The 16596-nt window shown below is 55.0% G+C and overlaps 1 protein-coding gene across 3 annotated transcripts; it reads left to right on the forward strand.

Moving 5' to 3' along the window:
* The first annotated feature begins 1609 nt into the window (after positions 1–1609).
* Positions 1610–15221, forward strand: ACVRL1 (activin A receptor like type 1). 3 transcript variants are annotated; one of them, XM_026454631.1, is made up of 10 exons: positions 1610–1886; positions 6666–6731; positions 7292–7543; positions 7735–7946; positions 8149–8248; positions 8611–8757; positions 9360–9635; positions 10193–10390; positions 13132–13262; positions 14911–15220. In XM_026454631.1, the coding sequence occupies exons 2-10, from the start codon at positions 6671–6673 to the stop codon at positions 15043–15045; spliced, it is 1512 nt and encodes a 503-aa protein (XP_026310416.1). In that variant the 5' UTR covers positions 1610–1886; positions 6666–6670; the 3' UTR covers positions 15046–15220. The 3 variants fall into 3 exon arrangements, with proteins under 3 accessions (XP_026310416.1, XP_023066347.1, XP_023066348.1); XM_023210579.2 differs by lacking the exon at positions 1610–1886 and having other exon boundaries at positions 6523–6731; positions 14911–15221; XM_023210580.1 differs by lacking the exons at positions 1610–1886; positions 7735–7946; positions 8149–8248 and having other exon boundaries at positions 6523–6731; positions 14911–15221.
* The last annotated feature ends 1375 nt before the right edge of the window (positions 15222–16596 follow it).

The raw sequence follows: 16596 nt of genomic DNA on the forward strand, positions 1-16596 counted from the left end.
GTCCTGACACTGAAATTTGGGTGTGTCAGGGTTCTGGGAATTCACTACGCTCACAACTTGTGAAGCAGCTGCAGGGTGGGGGATGGGGAGGGTTTCAGCAGAGGAAGTGAGGTCAGTCAATAATTGATGCCTGTCTGAGCTTTTAGCCATTATCTCCCCCAGCCTCTATTCCTGTGGAAAGGCGGGGCAGGGCGGGGGGAGGGGTCCCTGGCTCATCTTGTAGAATCCCCATATTAGAGTAAGATACCTTAGAGGTCTACTCCTGCTTCTAATACCCACGTCTTTCCAAGTGTCTCTGAGGCCACCCCCTCCCCAGTCTTTTCATTTATTCATTTAATTAACAAACGCCTTCATTGAGGGCCTCCTCTGAGTCAGGCTCAGCCAGCCAGCATCTTTGCTATGAGCTGAGATAAGCATCATTTCCTTCTATTCTCACAACCACCCTATGAGGCTGGCACCGTTTACTATGCCTATTTAGCAGATGGGGGACTGAAGCATGGAGAGGTGTCACTAGCCTACGGTAACACAACCAGCCTGCATTCCTAGTAGGTAGTTTGACTTCAGAGTCTCTGTGGATAACCAGGAGGCTAGGACTAAGACCAGAGTCCTGCAGGTAGTCAGGTGGTTGGAGCAAAGCAGGGCAGTGAGGTCAGTGCTCCCAGCCTGTGCAGGCACACCAGGAAGAGTCTGTGTCCCCCTCCCCTGCCTATGTGAAGCCATTCTGCTTCCCTCCCCAGCTGCCTTGTGTCAGCAGTGTTCCAGGGAGGCTCCCTTCCCCACCACTATTTAAAGTTCCATTTGCTGGGGTGGGGGCCCAGCCTGGAAGGGGAAGGTCCAAGGCAGCTCCCATCGTGTCCCTCCATTCTGACCGTCCCTGGAGAGGCGGGGGGTGTCTTTGTCACCCAGCTGCACAGCGGCCAGGAAGGGCTCAAACCATCCTCAGGGCTAACCCAAGGCTGTCCCTCTGGGCCTGTATACCCCTGTGCTGAGTGCGGATGGGGAGAGGCTGCTGAAGAGAGGAGGGGACAAATGAGGGATGAAGGGGCCCGAGGGAGGGGACTGAAGGATTTGGGCCAAGTCGGGAGTTCCCTAGGGCGGAGCCGAAACGCATCAGGATTTTGCTAGCCCCAAACTCTGCCCTCACTGCTCAGAGCCTCCTAGACCAAGGACCCGGGCTGAGGGTGGGGTAAGGATAGGTAGTGTCCCTCCCCGTCTCACCCCGCCTGTCCCTTCCTTGGTGGCCCCTTCCCAGCGCCCAGATTCCAGGCGGCCCCTCCGATGCTGCCAGCCATCCCCCTCTACCCCCACCCACTGCTCCGGCCGCCAGACGTTGCCTACAGTCTCGCCTCTGTCTCCCACGGCTATGGGTCCAGACCCCACGGGACTCCCATGGGACCCCCACAGGACCCCCCACAGCCCGAGGCAAAGGCCCGCCCCCTCGGGGAGGCGGATGTGGGAGGTCCGGCCCGGGTGCGGGCCAGCGATCCGGGAGCTGCGGGCTGCTGGTCCGGGAGGCCCCCTTGAGGGGCTGGGAGCGGCGCGGGGGAGGGTCCCGGTCCTGCAGCCCCAGCGAGGGGCGAGCGGCGGCCAGTCGGCGAGCTAGGCAATAAGGAAACGGTTTATTAGGAGGGAGTGGTGGAGCTGGGCCAGGCAGGAAGACGCTGGAATAAGAAACATTTTTGCTCCAGCCCCCTTCCCAGTCCCGGGAGGCCGCTGCGCCAGCCGCGCCGAGCGAGCCCCTACCCGGCTCCAGCCCGGTCCGAGGCCGCGCCCGGACCCCAGCCCGCCGTCCAGCGCTCGCGGTGCAACCGCGGCCGCGCGGTAAGGGGAGGTGGCCCCGGCCCACCGAAGGCTCGCGCCCCGCCACCCGCAGAGCGGGCCCAGAGGTGAGTCGACGTCCGCGGACGGGACCGGGTGGCGGGCGGCCTGACCCCCGCTTCAGTGGGCCGTTCCTTCGGGAGGACCCCAGATTCACCGCAGAATGGTCGCGGTGGGCTTAATTCCAGCTCATTAGAAACGCAAGCTGCCCCTGGCTGACTCCGCACAGCTTACCCATGACCCCACCTGAGACTTGGAGGGGACTGGACGAGACCCCGACTGGAAATCAGAAACTTGGCTCTAAGTCGGGTGACCTGGGGTCAGTGACTTCACTTCTCTGTTCTACCCTCTTCGTAAAATGGGCAGTGGGATTCTTGTCTTGCTCTCCTCACATAGAAGGGACCACACGTCCTCCAGGCGGCTGTGTGGACCTGGAGTGAATGTCCACTTCCACAGCTGTTGAGACTCCCCGCAGAGCTCACCTTTCCCAGACCAGTCCTTCCAGCTGTTGCTTGAGGAATCTGACACTATCATTCCAACCAAGGAGCCTCACCCCTAGCCTTGCATGGTCAGTCATCTCCGTGCCACGACCTTCCTTCAGGATCCAGGCCAAAGGGGATCCCAGTCTCCCTCCAGGCTGGGACCCCAGATTTTTCATCTGCCCTGGAGGCCAGTGCTGTGAAACCCATGGCTGGGCTGGCTGCCCCAGCTCCTGTTTCCTTCTCCAAGGACAGGGGTATAATGGACAGTTTCTCTCACCCTCTCTATGTATGGCCAGCTTCTAGCTGAGTCAGGGTCGGTCCTAATACCTGTTCCCTCACCTGTCCTCCCATTTCATTGGTTTGTTAGAAATAGCTACCGTTTATTGAGTACTAACTATGTAGACACTTAGATATATTTTTTTCTCATGTAATCCTGGTCACAACCTAGTGGAAGAGGAGTTACTATGTCCATCCTACAGAAAAGGAAACAGACATGAATAACTTGTCCAAAACTCCTTGGATGGTGGGGTAAATGGCATGGTTGGGGTCTTGATAACATTTAAGTGCTTACTGTATACTACTTATACTCTTCTAAATAATTTTGCTACATTTTACCTATGAGATAACACTATTATTCCCACTTTACATGTGATGGGAAGCCTAAGCCTCAGAAAGTTTAAGTAACTTGTTTCAAATCTCATGCCTCTAAGAGGCAAAGGCAGGATTTGAACCCAGGTCTCCATGCTCCTGAGCCCACACCCTAACCTCTGTGCTACTCTGTGCTGCCTCCATGGTCTGCCTGAGACCTGAAAATCCAGGCTTGTTCCGCTGCATCACCCCACTGTGAGGGGCTAATAAATCACATGGATGAATTGTAAGGGCAACCCAATATGAACAGCTGGGTCTGGTCCTCTGCTGTTGGGGTAAGGCCTCCTGAAGTGCAGAGTGAGTCCAAAAGGTTGTGCTTGATATGGTGCTTCTCCAGCCCTGTGACAATCACTGCTGTGCTGAGCCACTGCCGTTGATGGGAGTGGGTTTTATCAGTCCTTCAGGTGTGCTGGGGAGAAAAAGATTGATAAGCACCTTTGGGGCATACCACTACTCTGGCTCTCCCCACCTGAGGCTCAGACTTTGACTAAGCCTATGGCAAATTGATGATTTCCCAGCAGCAACACTGTTGGCTGGGGCAACATAGTGAGACCCTATCTCTACTAAAAATAAAACTGGGCATGGTGCCGCACCCCCCTGTAGTCCCAGCCACTTGGGAGGCTGAGGTGGGAGGATCACTTGAGCTCAGGAGTTCAAGGTTACAGTGAGCTATGATTGCACCACTGCACTCCAGCCTGGGCAACTGAGCAAGACCCTGTCTCAAAAAAATAAAAATAAAAACAAACAAAAACGCTGTCTGCATTTAAACAAATCTGAGTAGGGCACCCGTTAATAACAACAGCAGTGGGCAATTTGTTCATGTCCACCGAGACCCATGTCTTTTTCTTCCTTTGAGGAACTCATCTAACCCCAAACAATTGGAGGAATAACAACAACCAAGGAAGGATTTATTATCAGCAATTTAAGTTTATTAAGACACACTCAGTGACTATGGACAGGAAACTTAACATCTCTAAGCCTCGCTTTCCCCCATTGGACTGTTGTGATGATTAAATCAGAAAAACCATTCAAGTTCAGTACTTAGCACATAATTAGTACTCAGAGAAGGTTAACTGTTATTATTAAGTATTTCATAGTGTTTAGCTAACGTTTGAATTTAGTTTAACGTTTGTAATTTCTGGCCAGCAATAGTGATGCTTCTGTCAGCAGGAGATCTTTCACAAAGTTTTGCTTAGAAGTGAAAGGATCCTGCCAGGCCCCAGGAGTCTGTTTGTGCTACAGTCAGATTTTAGGGCAAATCGTAAAGAGTCAGCTCTGAGTTTGAACTGGTCAGGACTCAGCACCCTCCTGTTCTTGACCTCACACTGGGTCCAGTTAAAAATTGGACAGTTCCAATTTTACTCCATCACATTCCCAGGATTAGACCAAAGATGGGTTCTGCAGATGCAGACAGGCCTCACTCCACAGTGTCACCAAGTCCCGGCTTTGGTGTTTACCCTTGGCTGTCCCTTCTCTAGTAGATGGGGAGGATCCTGGGTGGGAGTGAGTGTCCCCTCCCTCTGCATCCCACTCCCACTCACCCAGCAGGGCCCTGTATAGCAAAATGAAAGCAGAGGAACCAGACTTAGCATTGTGCAGGACCCATTTCTCAAAGAGTGGTGCCCACACAAACTGATCAGTTTCCCTGGGAAACTTTTAAAAAATGCATGTTTCTTGCTGATTCCAGGACTGAATCAGAGTCTGGAGTGAGGGTGAAACCAGTGAATATGCTTTACTAATTGAGCACTTTAGGTGATTCTGGTGCGTGATAAAGTAGAAGGCGGGTGGACTGGGGCACGGCCAGAGAACTAGAGGTACGGACAGAGGGTCCTAGAGGAACGCCGGATTTTAGCCTTATTGTTAGCCACTTTTTTCTTCCCACCTCAAAGCAGCTTTCTGGGCTAGCAAAGGCCGCCAAGGATGGCTTCCTGCTAGTACCCCAGTGGGCAGATTCAGCTCCTCTGGGGTGCTCTCTCCATCCCATCCCACCACGGGCCCCGCCACACAGTGCTAGCCAGAGTCCTCACTGGCTGCGGGAGGGGCAAGAGGCAGGAGGTCAGGCAGAGGCTGGGGACACAGCTGCAGCAGCCCAGGGCTCTGTTTCCTCCCCCAGCCTGGGCCTCTGGGGCAGAGGAAGCCCAGGCAGGAAGGCCAGGCGTGCCACCAGCCAGAGAGGCTTATGAAGCCCCCCACCATCCCTGGCCATACTGCCCTCAGAGCCTCAGGATCTCGGGTCTTCGTTTGGCACCATTCTTAAACTATGGGCCTTCTGAAGCCTCTGTGGCCATATGCCCAGCCCTGTGAGGATCACCATGTCATGCCAAAGGACAGTCTCCCTGCCTTGTGCCCTGCCTGAGGATCCAGTCCCCAGAGACACACCTGCACACACGCCGCCATTCAGAAAGTCCTGTTGCTGTCTGACTAGAGTCCTTCTAGCTGCAGCTTTAGCCCATATCTTCTGGTACTAAACCTCTGAGAAATGAAGACTGGGTGGCTTCAGAAGCACTAGTTGGTGTGGGACCTGGATTGGGGACTATCACAGACCAAAATTACTCCCCCTGACACTCTTCAACAAACTTCTGAAAAAGTTCAACCCTAGTCAGCCATGGAAGGTCAAACATTCAGTGTCTAAGTGTGTTTCACTTCCCCTGCCACATCACTGGCCCTCCACCCACCCTTTCCTAGATGGCAAGGGGAGAGAAGGGGGCCAGGGAATGACTCCAAGAGGGCAGCTTATACTCTGGTGAGCTCGCAGAGAGGTTCGTCTACACCTGGCATGACCCGGCGCCCTCCAAGCTTTGCGTGGTTTTTACAGCCTGAGGGCTCCGACATGGGCTGCCACCACTGGATAGGGACGGCGTGGAGAGAGCACTTGACTAGGAGTCTGGAAGCCTGGGTTATACTCCTGCTGGTGCCAGTGAGTCCTATCTGACCCGGGACAAGTCTTCTTCCCTGTATAAGCCTTAATCTTCTCTTCTGTAAAACAAGGAGCTGGATTTTGTGATTCACAGGATGTCCACGTAGAATTCTGTCATGTGGGTGTCCCAGGCACAAGGAACTAAGGGTAGCAAGGAACTAAGGGCATATTTAAATAGCCTCTCCAGACCCTGTGGCTGCTGCAGCCCACCCTGAAAATCTGCCCTTAGATCCCTGCTGTGCGTGACTCCTGCCTGTTCTATCCAGACCCCAATCTAAACAATCTTGATTCCTGTTCCTGGCTTGGCAGGACCCTGAATGGCAGGAAGTGAAGACAGGAGCCTGTTTATGTTTGAGGCAGCCAGGGCTGGGGGGGGGCACTGGGAAAGGGTAGGCAGGGGTGAAGGCTGTGAGGGTGTGGGAAAGAGACACAGAACAGAAGGGGAGCTGCTGGAGAGATGCTCCTTCTACCCCAACTGGGTGCTCCCTGCGGCTCTCCCAACCTGCCTCCAGTCTGAGCTCAGCAGCAGGGGTGCAGAGCTAGGGTTTCCCCAAGCTCTCGGTCACTTAAACATGGCTCTCCACCCTTCACCTCTAACAGGATGGTTTCCATGGGGAAGTGAACCAGGACTTCCCTTGCAGGCCCCGCCCCAAAGCCAGGCGGCAGGGAGTAGGGAGGCGGCCTCCCTGCCTCCCCTCCAAAAAAAACTCTCTGTGATTTCCTCTGGGCAGGAGGGAGCCACGGCCGGCGGCTGTCACGTTTTGTGGCTCTTACTCCACCTCTCTTGCTCCTCTCTGCAGGGACCATGACCTTGGGCTCCCTGAGGAGAGGCCTTCTGATGCTGCTGATGGCCTTGGTGACCCAGGGTGAGTACTGGGGGGGCAGTTAGGAAACAGGAACCTGGATAGAGAAAGGGCTATCTGGGCCCAGATCAGCTCTGCCTGGGGCTGAACTTGAGAAACTGGGGAGAATTTAGGAGCTTGACTGGAGAGTAGAGGATAGTGAGGTTCCATTAAACTCAGCCCCCGATTACCCCAGCCCTCCTTTGCTCTCCTCTTGGTCCAGACCTGCAGGCTGGAGCTCTGTCAGGCTAGGGTGGAAGCCTATATTGGGGTGGAGGGAGAGCAGGTGTTGGCAGGCCAAGCCTGGGAGCGCTCTCAGGACTGGGGCTGGGGGCCCAGCCCAGCCTAGAACTGGGAGAGGAGAACCTAGGAGCCAGGAGGGGACAGAAGCCTGCTTCTCAGTGTCAGCTGCCCTGAGGGGAGGGCTCTGAGGGAAGGATGACTGAGGATGGAAGTAAGGGACCAAAGCTTCAAGGTGTTTGTCTGGGGGGTCAGACGAGAGGGACAATGGGACAGAAATGGGTGTCGGGCTCAGCCTGGGGGAGCTGGGCCCAGAGTGACTGAGCTTCCGGTGTGTCTCCCAGGCGACCCCGTGAAGCCCTCTCGGGGCCCACTGGTGACCTGCACATGTGAGAGCCCACATTGCAGGGGGCCTACCTGCCAGGGGGCCTGGTGCACAGTAGTGCTGGTGCGGGAGGAGGGGAGGCACCCCCAGGAACATCGGGGCTGCGGGAACTTGCACAGGGAGCTCTGCAGGGGGCGCCCCACCGAGTTCGTCAACCACTACTGCTGCGACAGCCACCTCTGCAACCACAACGTGTCCCTGGTGCTGGAGGGTACGTCCAGCTGCCCCAGCACTCCTTCCCCATCCTCTCGGCCGCTGCCCTCCCTTCCCTCCTTTCCTCTCATGCTCTGGCCAATAAAGGGGCTGGGGGCGGGGGGGCGGACAAGACTCTGGCAGAGTGGTCTGCCCGAGGTGGGGGAAGCTGACCTAGTGCAAGCTAAGCCTCAATGTCCCCTCCCCCAGCCACCCAAACTCCTTCGGAGCAGCCAGGAACAGATGGCCAGCTGGCCCTGATCCTGGGCCCTGTGCTGGCCTTGCTGGCCCTGGTGGCCCTGGGTGTCGTGGGTCTGTGGCATGTCCGACGGAGGCAGGAGAAGCAGCGGGGCCTGCACAGCGAGCTGGGAGAGTCCAGTCTCATCCTGAAAGCATCTGAGCAGGGCGACAGCATGTTGGGGGTATGGGCCTGGGGACCTGGGACACAGGGTGGAGGGGGGCAGATAGGAACTGCGGAATCAGAGGGGTCATCCAGAGATTAGAGCCGGTGGGGAGCTGGGCAAGTGAGGAGCTTACAGTGACCCAGCAGGTCCCAGGTTGAGGATGGAGAAGGGGGCTGAGGCTGGTTAGGGCAGCTTTTGAGTGGCCTCTCCATACCCCCAGGACCTCCTGGACAGTGACTGCACCACAGGGAGTGGCTCGGGGCTCCCCTTCCTGGTGCAGAGGACAGTGGCACGGCAGGTTGCCTTGGTGGAGTGTGTGGGTGAGCAGTGGGTGAGCCCGGTGGATGAGGACCAAGGGCTCTCATGAGCCTGGAGGGGTGAGGGAGTTCTTGGCTTCCGGAATCACAGGCAGTGCCAGGCCTGGGTCAGAACTGGAATTCTGCTGGGCAGGGAGTGGGCTGGAGACGGGCCAGGGCTAGGTTCTTTCTGCAGGACCGGGGTAGAACGAGAGGCAGCTGGGGGTGGCCTGCCGCTGGGTTTGGGTCTGTATTAACTTAAACCTAAGGGTCAGGGGTTCTGTGGGTGGGGTGGGCGAGGGAGGCAGCACAGCATCAAGATGAGGGGCTCCTCCAGGGTTCTGTGTGCCCAGTGTGTAACCCTCAGCTTCCCCTCTGGCCATCAGGAAAAGGCCGCTATGGTGAAGTGTGGCGGGGCTTGTGGCACGGCGAGAGTGTGGCTGTCAAGATCTTCTCCTCAAGGGACGAACAGTCCTGGTTCCGGGAGACTGAGATCTACAACACAGTGTTGCTCAGACACGACAACATCCTAGGCAAGGGGAGGGGCCGGCTGTGCCAGGCCTGGAGCTTTGCCCTCCTGCACTCAGGGCTCGAATTCGCAGACCTCCAGACATTAACAGAACCCTGAAGGACTCCCAGCCCACCTGCAGCACCAACCTCTTTTTTTTTTTTTTTTTTGAGACAGGGCCTCGCTCTGTCACCCAGGCTGGGATGCAGTCGTGCAATCTCACTGGAACCTCAATCTCTTGAGCTCAAGCGATCCTCCCACTTCAGCCTCTTGAGTAGCTGGGACCACAGGCATGTGCCACCATGCCCAGCTAACATTTTTATTTTTTGTAGAGACGAGGTCTCCCTATGTTGCCCAGACTGGTCTCAAATTCCTGGGCTCAAGCAATCCTCCTGCCTTGGCCTCCCAAAGTGTTGGGATTACAGGTGCAAGCCACTAAGCCAGGCCCAGACCCAACCCCTGACTCCAGCTCTGTCTCTGACCTAAGCCACATCAGCCCCGACCCCAGACCTAGCTTAGCAGTGACCCAGCCCATTCCCTCTCCCCCAACCCCACCCTGACCCTGACCACTCCAGCCTCCCTTAGCCCCAGCCCCTTGGCTGAGTCACCCGGCCCTTCTGTGCACAGGCTTCATCGCCTCAGACATGACCTCCCGCAACTCGAGCACGCAGCTGTGGCTCATCACGCATTACCACGAGCACGGCTCCCTCTACGACTTTCTGCAGAGACAGACGCTGGAGCCTCATTTGGCTCTGAGGCTAGCTGTGTCCGCAGCCTGTGGCCTGGCACACCTGCACGTGGAGATCTTCGGTACACAGGGCAAACCGGCCATTGCCCACCGTGACTTCAAGAGCCGCAACGTGCTGGTCAAGAGCAACCTGCAGTGTTGCATTGCTGACCTGGGTGAGCCGGGCGGGGCAGGGGCAGGCCCTTCACAGGTGGGCAGAGCCCGTGCTCTCTCCTCTCCTTTGCCTATGGGCAGTGACCATGATTGGCGCTTGAAAACAGAGGTGCATGTTGTCTCAGTTCTCCTCTGCAAGACCCCATGAGTTGTCTGAACACCCTTTTTAAACCCAGACTCCTTCCACCATACCATCCTGGCTTCAGGAGTTGGGAGAAAGGAGGCGGGAGCCGGGAACCTGGGTTCTCATTCCTGGCTTCGCTAAGTACATCCCTCCCCGTCACCAGCCTCCAGCTCTGCTCCGTGAAGTGGGCATCATAATGCCTGCCTTGCCCACTCACATCTCGCTGGGTTCTTGAGAACCTAAAGAGCACTACATAAGCAAAGAGTACCTGGGGCGGTGGTTCTCTCTGTGGTCACTGTCTTCCAGCCCATCTCCATGCAGGTCTCCATCTGCCTCACCCTCTCTGTCCCACTGCTTCTCTCAGTCCCCACCTTGCCTGCCCCCTGGACCCCAGGTCAGGGAGAGGGACTGGAGTGACAGGCCTCACCCCCACAGGCCTGGCTGTGATGCACTCACAGGGCAGCGATTACTTGGACATCGGCAACAACCCAAGAGTAGGCACCAAGCGGTACATGGCACCTGAGGTGCTGGATGAGCAGATCCGCACGGACTGCTTTGAGTCCTACAAGTGGACTGACATCTGGGCCTTTGGCCTGGTGTTGTGGGAGATCGCCCGCCGGACCATCGTGAACGGTGAGTGTCCACCCTACACAGGGTAGGGAAAGGGGATTCGGCCCGTGGAGCCAGGGGCTTCCTGCCATGGCCAGTGCCCATGGTCTGGGAGGTTTGCAGCCAGACCTCCTGGCACCCTTTCCATGCTGCCCACCAGCTGATTCAGCTGAGTGACCTTTTAAGGTATAAACCTTAAAAACAGATAACGGGGTCTGTGAGTCTGGCTGTGAAATCTTGGGTACGTGATAATAACAGAAATATTAATAGCAGCTAACATTGATTGAGCTTAAATATGTGCCAGATGTCATGCTATGTACTTTACATGTATTATCTTATTTGATTCTTTGATATGGGCAAGGCAGTGGTATTGCTTAGTGGCTAAGAGCATAGACTTGGAATCAGACTTCCTGGGTTCTATTGCTGATTTTGCCATGACCATGGGTAGGTTATTTGGCCTCTCTGTGCCTCAGTTTCCTCATTTGTAAAATGGGGGCGGTGGCTCATGCCTGTAATCCCAGCACTTTGGGAGACCGAGGCGGGCAGATCACCTGAGGTCAGGACTTCGAGACCAGCCTGGCCAACATGGCAAAACCCTGTCTCTACTAAAAATACAAAAATTAGCCGGCTGTGGTGGCACACCTATAATCCCAGCTACTCGGGAGGCTGAGGCAGGAGAATTGCTTGAACCTGGGAGGCAGAGGTTGCGGTGAGCCGAGATTGTGCCACTGCACTCCAGTCTGGGCAACAGAGTGAGACCCCGTCTCAAAAAAAAAAAAAAGAGAAGAAAGAAAGAAGGAAAGAGTAAAAATAGCTTCCAGTTGTTGAGATAATCTAAGTATTTAGAACAATATCTAAAGCTAAATATTAGTGGCCGTTATTGCTGTAGATAGAATGAGTGCCTGACCTCATATTGTCCCCATTGTACAGTTGAGGAGATGGGGGCACAGAATGACAGCGGGCTTGAGCAGCATCAGGGTCTGAAACCGGCCAGTCTGCTCCGGGGCCAGTGCTCATCATCACTGTGTGCACTTAAACCTCTCTGGCCTTTGATTTCTTCATGCACACAATGCACGTGAGTGCCTGCACTGCCTGCGTATTGCTGCCTCGTTGTTACTGTGGGTTGCCACAGGGGACTGATTTAGAGGGATTGCGGCAGGGAGAGGGACCTGCCCCGGGCAGCCCTGTGGCTGATGCTCTCTCAGCCCTGGGGTGGACGGAGGATGGGTGGGTCTTCTAGACTGGTGGGAACATTGTCAACCTTTGAGGAGGCTGTCCATGGTGAGGGACTTCGAGGAGTCTTGACAGGTTGGGGACAATCCTCAGGATATGGCTAGAGCCCTGCTTCTTGGGGACAAGGATGTCGTCATTTCCTGAGTATCTACTAGGAGCCAGCCCCATGCCAGACTTCATTTGTCCTCAGTGGTCATCGACTGAAAACAGAGGCTGTGGTGTCACCAGTCCCTTGGGGAGACTCACGAGGCGCTTAGATTCCTTAAGACTCTGGGCATGAACTGCCAGAGTGGGCTCTAAGGAGACTGGGATCAGGGGAAAGGGGAACCTGAAAGAAGCCAAGGCTCTTTGGACCAAGCTGCAGGGCAGAAAGGAAAGGCTGGGAGAGGCTGCCTGGGGCGGAGGGGGAAGCTTCATCAGCCCCACACCGACTCGCGGCACATTATAAACACTGTAATCTGGTGTCAGCCCCGGCACTGATTAAAGGCCCATTAGACACACTCAGGCCTCTGTGCAGCACTGATTAGGGCGTGAGCGGCACAGGGGCCGGCCTGGAAGCTGGCCATGGGGAGAACAGCTGGCGAAGGCTCTATCGAGGTTGCGGCCTGTGTGGCCATGGCCCCCAGCCTCAGGCTGGGAAACAGGATGGGGCACAGGGCTGTCTGCAGCTCCACAGGCATTGTTTTCAGAAAGCTCCTACTAAAACCTGTGAACTTGGGATACCAAGAGGAGGGGGTCAGTGCTGGCTGCAGGAGTCAGCAGAGGCCTGTGCCATCGCTGACACTGGGTGATGTTATGCGGACCTGGGTAAAAATAAGTGCAGCTCGGAGGTCAAGAGCACATGCTTTGCTGTTAGACTTCGTGGGCTTAAATCCTAGCCCTGTCACTTACTATCTGTTGATCTTAGACAAGTTTCTTAAACTCTCTGGCCTTCATTTCTTGGCTTATGAAGTGGAGCTAATAGTATTACCTACCTCATAGGGCCGCTGTGAGGATTTCATGCAGAGCTCTTAGGATAGCACCTGGCACACAGTGCTCAGTAAACATTTGGTGTTATTATTATCAGGCATGTGTGATAGTTGGGGCCTGCGAGCAGTCCCAGGCACTGGGTGGAAGGCAACTGAGGAAAGACTGGGACAAGGCTGGCCTAGGAATCCGAGATGGATTTGAGTCTTGCCTCTGCCATTACTAGCTGTGGAACGTTGGACCCCACTTTTCTGAGCATCAGTTTCTTCATCTGTAAAATGGATGTAATACCAGTAGCCACCCCATAGGGCTATTGTGAGGACAAATAGGATAAAACACCTAAAGTATTTACAGCAGAATACCTGGCACATGCCAAGTGCAAAACAAACGGCAGCCATTAGTATTAGTTAGAAACACATTTATTGCATTATACTGTCCCTCTCAGGGACATGTCCAGGCCACTGGTTTCTGGCTGTTGGGATGGAGGGTAGGAAAGGCTCCCCTCTGGGTGGTATTGGGCCTCCTTGGGGTTCCAAGTGATTGTCCCCTCCATTGTCCATTTGCAGGTATCGTGGAGGACTATAGACCACCCTTCTATGATGTGGTGCCCAATGACCCCAGCTTTGAGGACATGAAGAAGGTGGTGTGTGTGGATCAGCAGACCCCCACCATCCCTAACCGGCTGGCTGCAGACCCGGTGAGGCCTCTACTGGGACTAGGATGGCGTGGGGTGGTGGCTCACGGCTGGGATTTCTGGGCCCAAGAACTTGTGTCTGAGGCCTCTGCTTCATCGCAGGTAGATAGTGGGTGTCCTGGTTAGGGCGCCTCTCTAGGTACTCCCTCTTTCAACCCTGGCCTATGCTTCCTGCCCCCAGGGCCATCTGGTCATTCTGAGAATTTAAGAATCTTCACCTTCCTTGTGAAAAGTCAGAGGCTCTCTGTGGCTCTGTGTGTGTGTGTGTGTGTGTGTGTGTGTGTGTGTTTGAGAGACAGGGTTTTGTTTGCTCTTGTCACCCAGGCTGGGGTACAGTGACCCAATCATAGCTCACTGTACCCTCAAACTCCTGGGCTCATCTGATCCTCCTGCCTCAGCCTCCCCAGTAGCTGGGTGTAGTGCACACCACCATACCCGGCTAATTTTTAAAATTTGTTGTAGAGACAAGGTCTTTTATGTTGCTCAGGCTTATCTCAAACTCTTGGGCTCAAGTGATCCTCCTGCCTCAGCCTCCCAAAGTGCTGGGATTGTAGGTGTGAGCCTGCACACCTGACCACTGTGGCATTTTTGCTGCTGTTTGTCTTTGTTTGTTGCTGTTCTGCTGTTGTTTGTCCTTGTTTTTTCTCAAAACACTTCACTTATACAAAGACACACACACGTTTATCAACACATACAAGCATGAATATCCTTCTGAAGATACACTCACAGATATATATACTCATGCGCATATATGTCAGACTGTTGGCCCCGTGAGGACAAAGAACGTGTCTTTTGCTCACCTTTATATCCCTGTTACCTATCATAATCTTTGGCTCACAATAGGTGCTAATAAATATTTACTGAAATAATGAATATATTCTATACATGCATACATATATGTATACATAGACATACATTTCTGTACAGCATACATATCCACAAAAAGTCACATGTATGCATTCCTATACACACACACACACTCACTTTCAGGAGCCAGAAATGGGGCCAGCTCATTCCAGGCCCTGGGATGGGTTGATGAGCTCCCTGGGATGGGTTGATGAGCTCCCTGGGTTGGGTTGGTGAGCTTCTTGGGATGGGTTGCTCCCTGGACACTTGCATTTTTAGGGTAGTTCCCACTTCTTAAACTTCCACAGTCCCCTGGGCCCAGCCATGGCTGATGGAGGGGCTGGGAGACACTGCCCTCTGCACTGGGGCCTTAGCCCGTGGATGGGGATGTGGGAGCCCCGAGGCTTGAAGAATCTGCCCCTTCCTGTGGATCTTGGCGAAGGTGGGGATGGGGGTAAGGTGTTTCACAGACACTGCTCGCCCAAGGGGGCTTGAGTGCTCCTGAAGATCTGAGTTCTCTCTTTCTGTCCTCCCTGTCTTTCTCCATCCCTTTCTCACTCTACTTTCTTCCTCTTCCATTTTTTATTTTTTGTCATCCTCTGTTCTCCCTTTCCCTGCTTGTCTTTCCTCTCGCTCTCCTTTCCAATGCTCTCATCTCCCTCCTCTCATCCTTTCTCTCCTGCTTATGTCTCCCCATTACTGGCTATCCTCCTCATCTCCTTATTTCCATCTTCTCTGACCCACCTCCCTCTGCATCTCTCTCCCCACCCCCTCCACTCCTCTGCACCTCTCTCCCAACCCCCAGGTCCTCTCAGGCCTAGCTCAGATGATGCGGGAGTGCTGGTACCCAAACCCCTCTGCCCGACTCACCGCGCTGCGGATCAAGAAGACGCTACAGAAAATTAGCAACAGTCCAGAGAAGCCCAAAGTGATTCAGTAGCCCAGGAGCACCTGACTCCTCTCTGCCTGCAGGGGGGTGGGGGGTGGGGGGTAGTGGATGGTGCCCTATCTGGGTAGAGGTAGTGTGAGTGTGGTGTGTGCTGGGGATGGGCAGCTGCGCCTGCCTGCTCGGCCCCCAGCCCACCCAGCCAAAAATACAGCTGGGCTGAAATCTGATCCCCTGCCGTCTAGCCTGCTCCAAGCGGCAGGCTCCCTGACGCCTGGCTTTCTCCCCACCCGCTATGGCCAGCAGGGTGCAGCCCGTACCACTCCCAGGACAGGATGCAAAAGAGGCTCCAGAGTCAGAGTGCCAAGCCAGGGAATCCCAGTCCCAGGCTCAGAGCCTGGGCCTGCACTTTGCCCCCTGCCCTTGATCAACCCCACTGCCCCACCAGAGCTGCCAGGGTGGCACAGGGCCCTGTCCAGCCCTTGGCACACACTTCCCTGCCAGGCCTCAGCCTCTGGCACAAGCTCCAGAGAGCCAGGGCCCATCAGTTTCTCTCCGTGGGTTTGTATCTCAGTTCCATGATGCCTTGGGCTTTCTGTCTCCTCAACAAGAGCGCAGCTTGCTGAATGTCAGCTGCCTGGGAGAGCTGGGGCCTGAGTTACTAGGGCATTAAAACCTAAGAGGTCCTACTGAAGATGTGGCAGGATCACAGGCCAGTGGAGAAGGGGCAGGTCAGATGGGTAAGGCCCAGGACTTTCAGATTAACTGAGAGGATGTCGAGGCCAAGCATGGCAGGGGTGTCAGGAGACCCAGGTCTGACCCCGGGTGTTTGTTCCATGTGACAAAAGCAGGCCTGTATCAGGAACTTTTCTTTTCTTTTTTCTTTTTCTTTTTTTTTTTTTTTGACACGGAGTTTCACTCTTGTTGCCCAGGCTAGAGTGCAGTGGCATGATCCCGGCTCACTGCAACCTCTACCTCCCAGGTTCAAATGATTCTCCTGCCTTTTGACCACAAGCCAGCCCCTCGGGCCTCTCTGTGGCATAGTCTTCTGTGCCCTAGGACCGCAGGGTGGTTTCCTCTAAGTCTTCCAAGGTCAAAAGAAATTTAGCTCCATCCAAGAAGCCTCCAGCTCCCCTACTGGCCCCTGGCTCAGGCCCACACCCCTGGCCAGGCCCAGAGAGTGTGTCTCAGGAGAATTCAATAGCTCTAGAGAATCACACAGAGAGTCTGGCATTTGGAAATGTCAAGGATGTATGTATGCTCACGTATGCAGCAGGTCGCCCTGGCACCTGGGTGCAGGGAAGTGGGTTGGAGGGGAGCTTGAGGAATATAAGGAGCAGGGGTGGGGACTCAGGCTACGGACAAGGACAGCCCTAAGATTGGGAAGACCTGGCCTAGTAGTCCTCAAACCAGGGACAGGGAAGTGAAGAAAGCTCTCCCCGCTCCTGCTGTAATGACCCAGAGTAGCCTCCCCAGTCTGGCATCTTATGTGTGTCTTCCACCATCCTCACGGTGGCACTTTTCTAGGCCTGTCTCCCAGCATTGTGCAAGGCTCAGAGGAGAACCAGGAAGTGAAACTGGGTGAAAACAGAAAGCTAAATGGAT

Source organism: Piliocolobus tephrosceles, chromosome 10 (assembly GCF_002776525.5).
Source record: "Piliocolobus tephrosceles isolate RC106 chromosome 10, ASM277652v3, whole genome shotgun sequence".
NCBI classification, from domain to species: domain Eukaryota; kingdom Metazoa; phylum Chordata; class Mammalia; order Primates; family Cercopithecidae; genus Piliocolobus; species Piliocolobus tephrosceles.

Bases quoted from the DNA above. Each gene is read 5' to 3' on its own strand.
- ACVRL1 (XM_026454631.1), top strand. From the start codon at position 6,671: ATGACCTTGGGCTCCCTGAGGAGAGGCCTTCTGATGCTGCTGATGGCC. The intron at 7,544-7,734 runs GTACGTCCAGCT...CCCCTCCCCCAG, and splicing joins CGTGTCCCTGGTGCTGGAGG to CCACCCAAACTCCTTCGGAG. The intron at 7,947-8,148 runs GTATGGGCCTGG...CCATACCCCCAG, and splicing joins AGGGCGACAGCATGTTGGGG to GACCTCCTGGACAGTGACTG.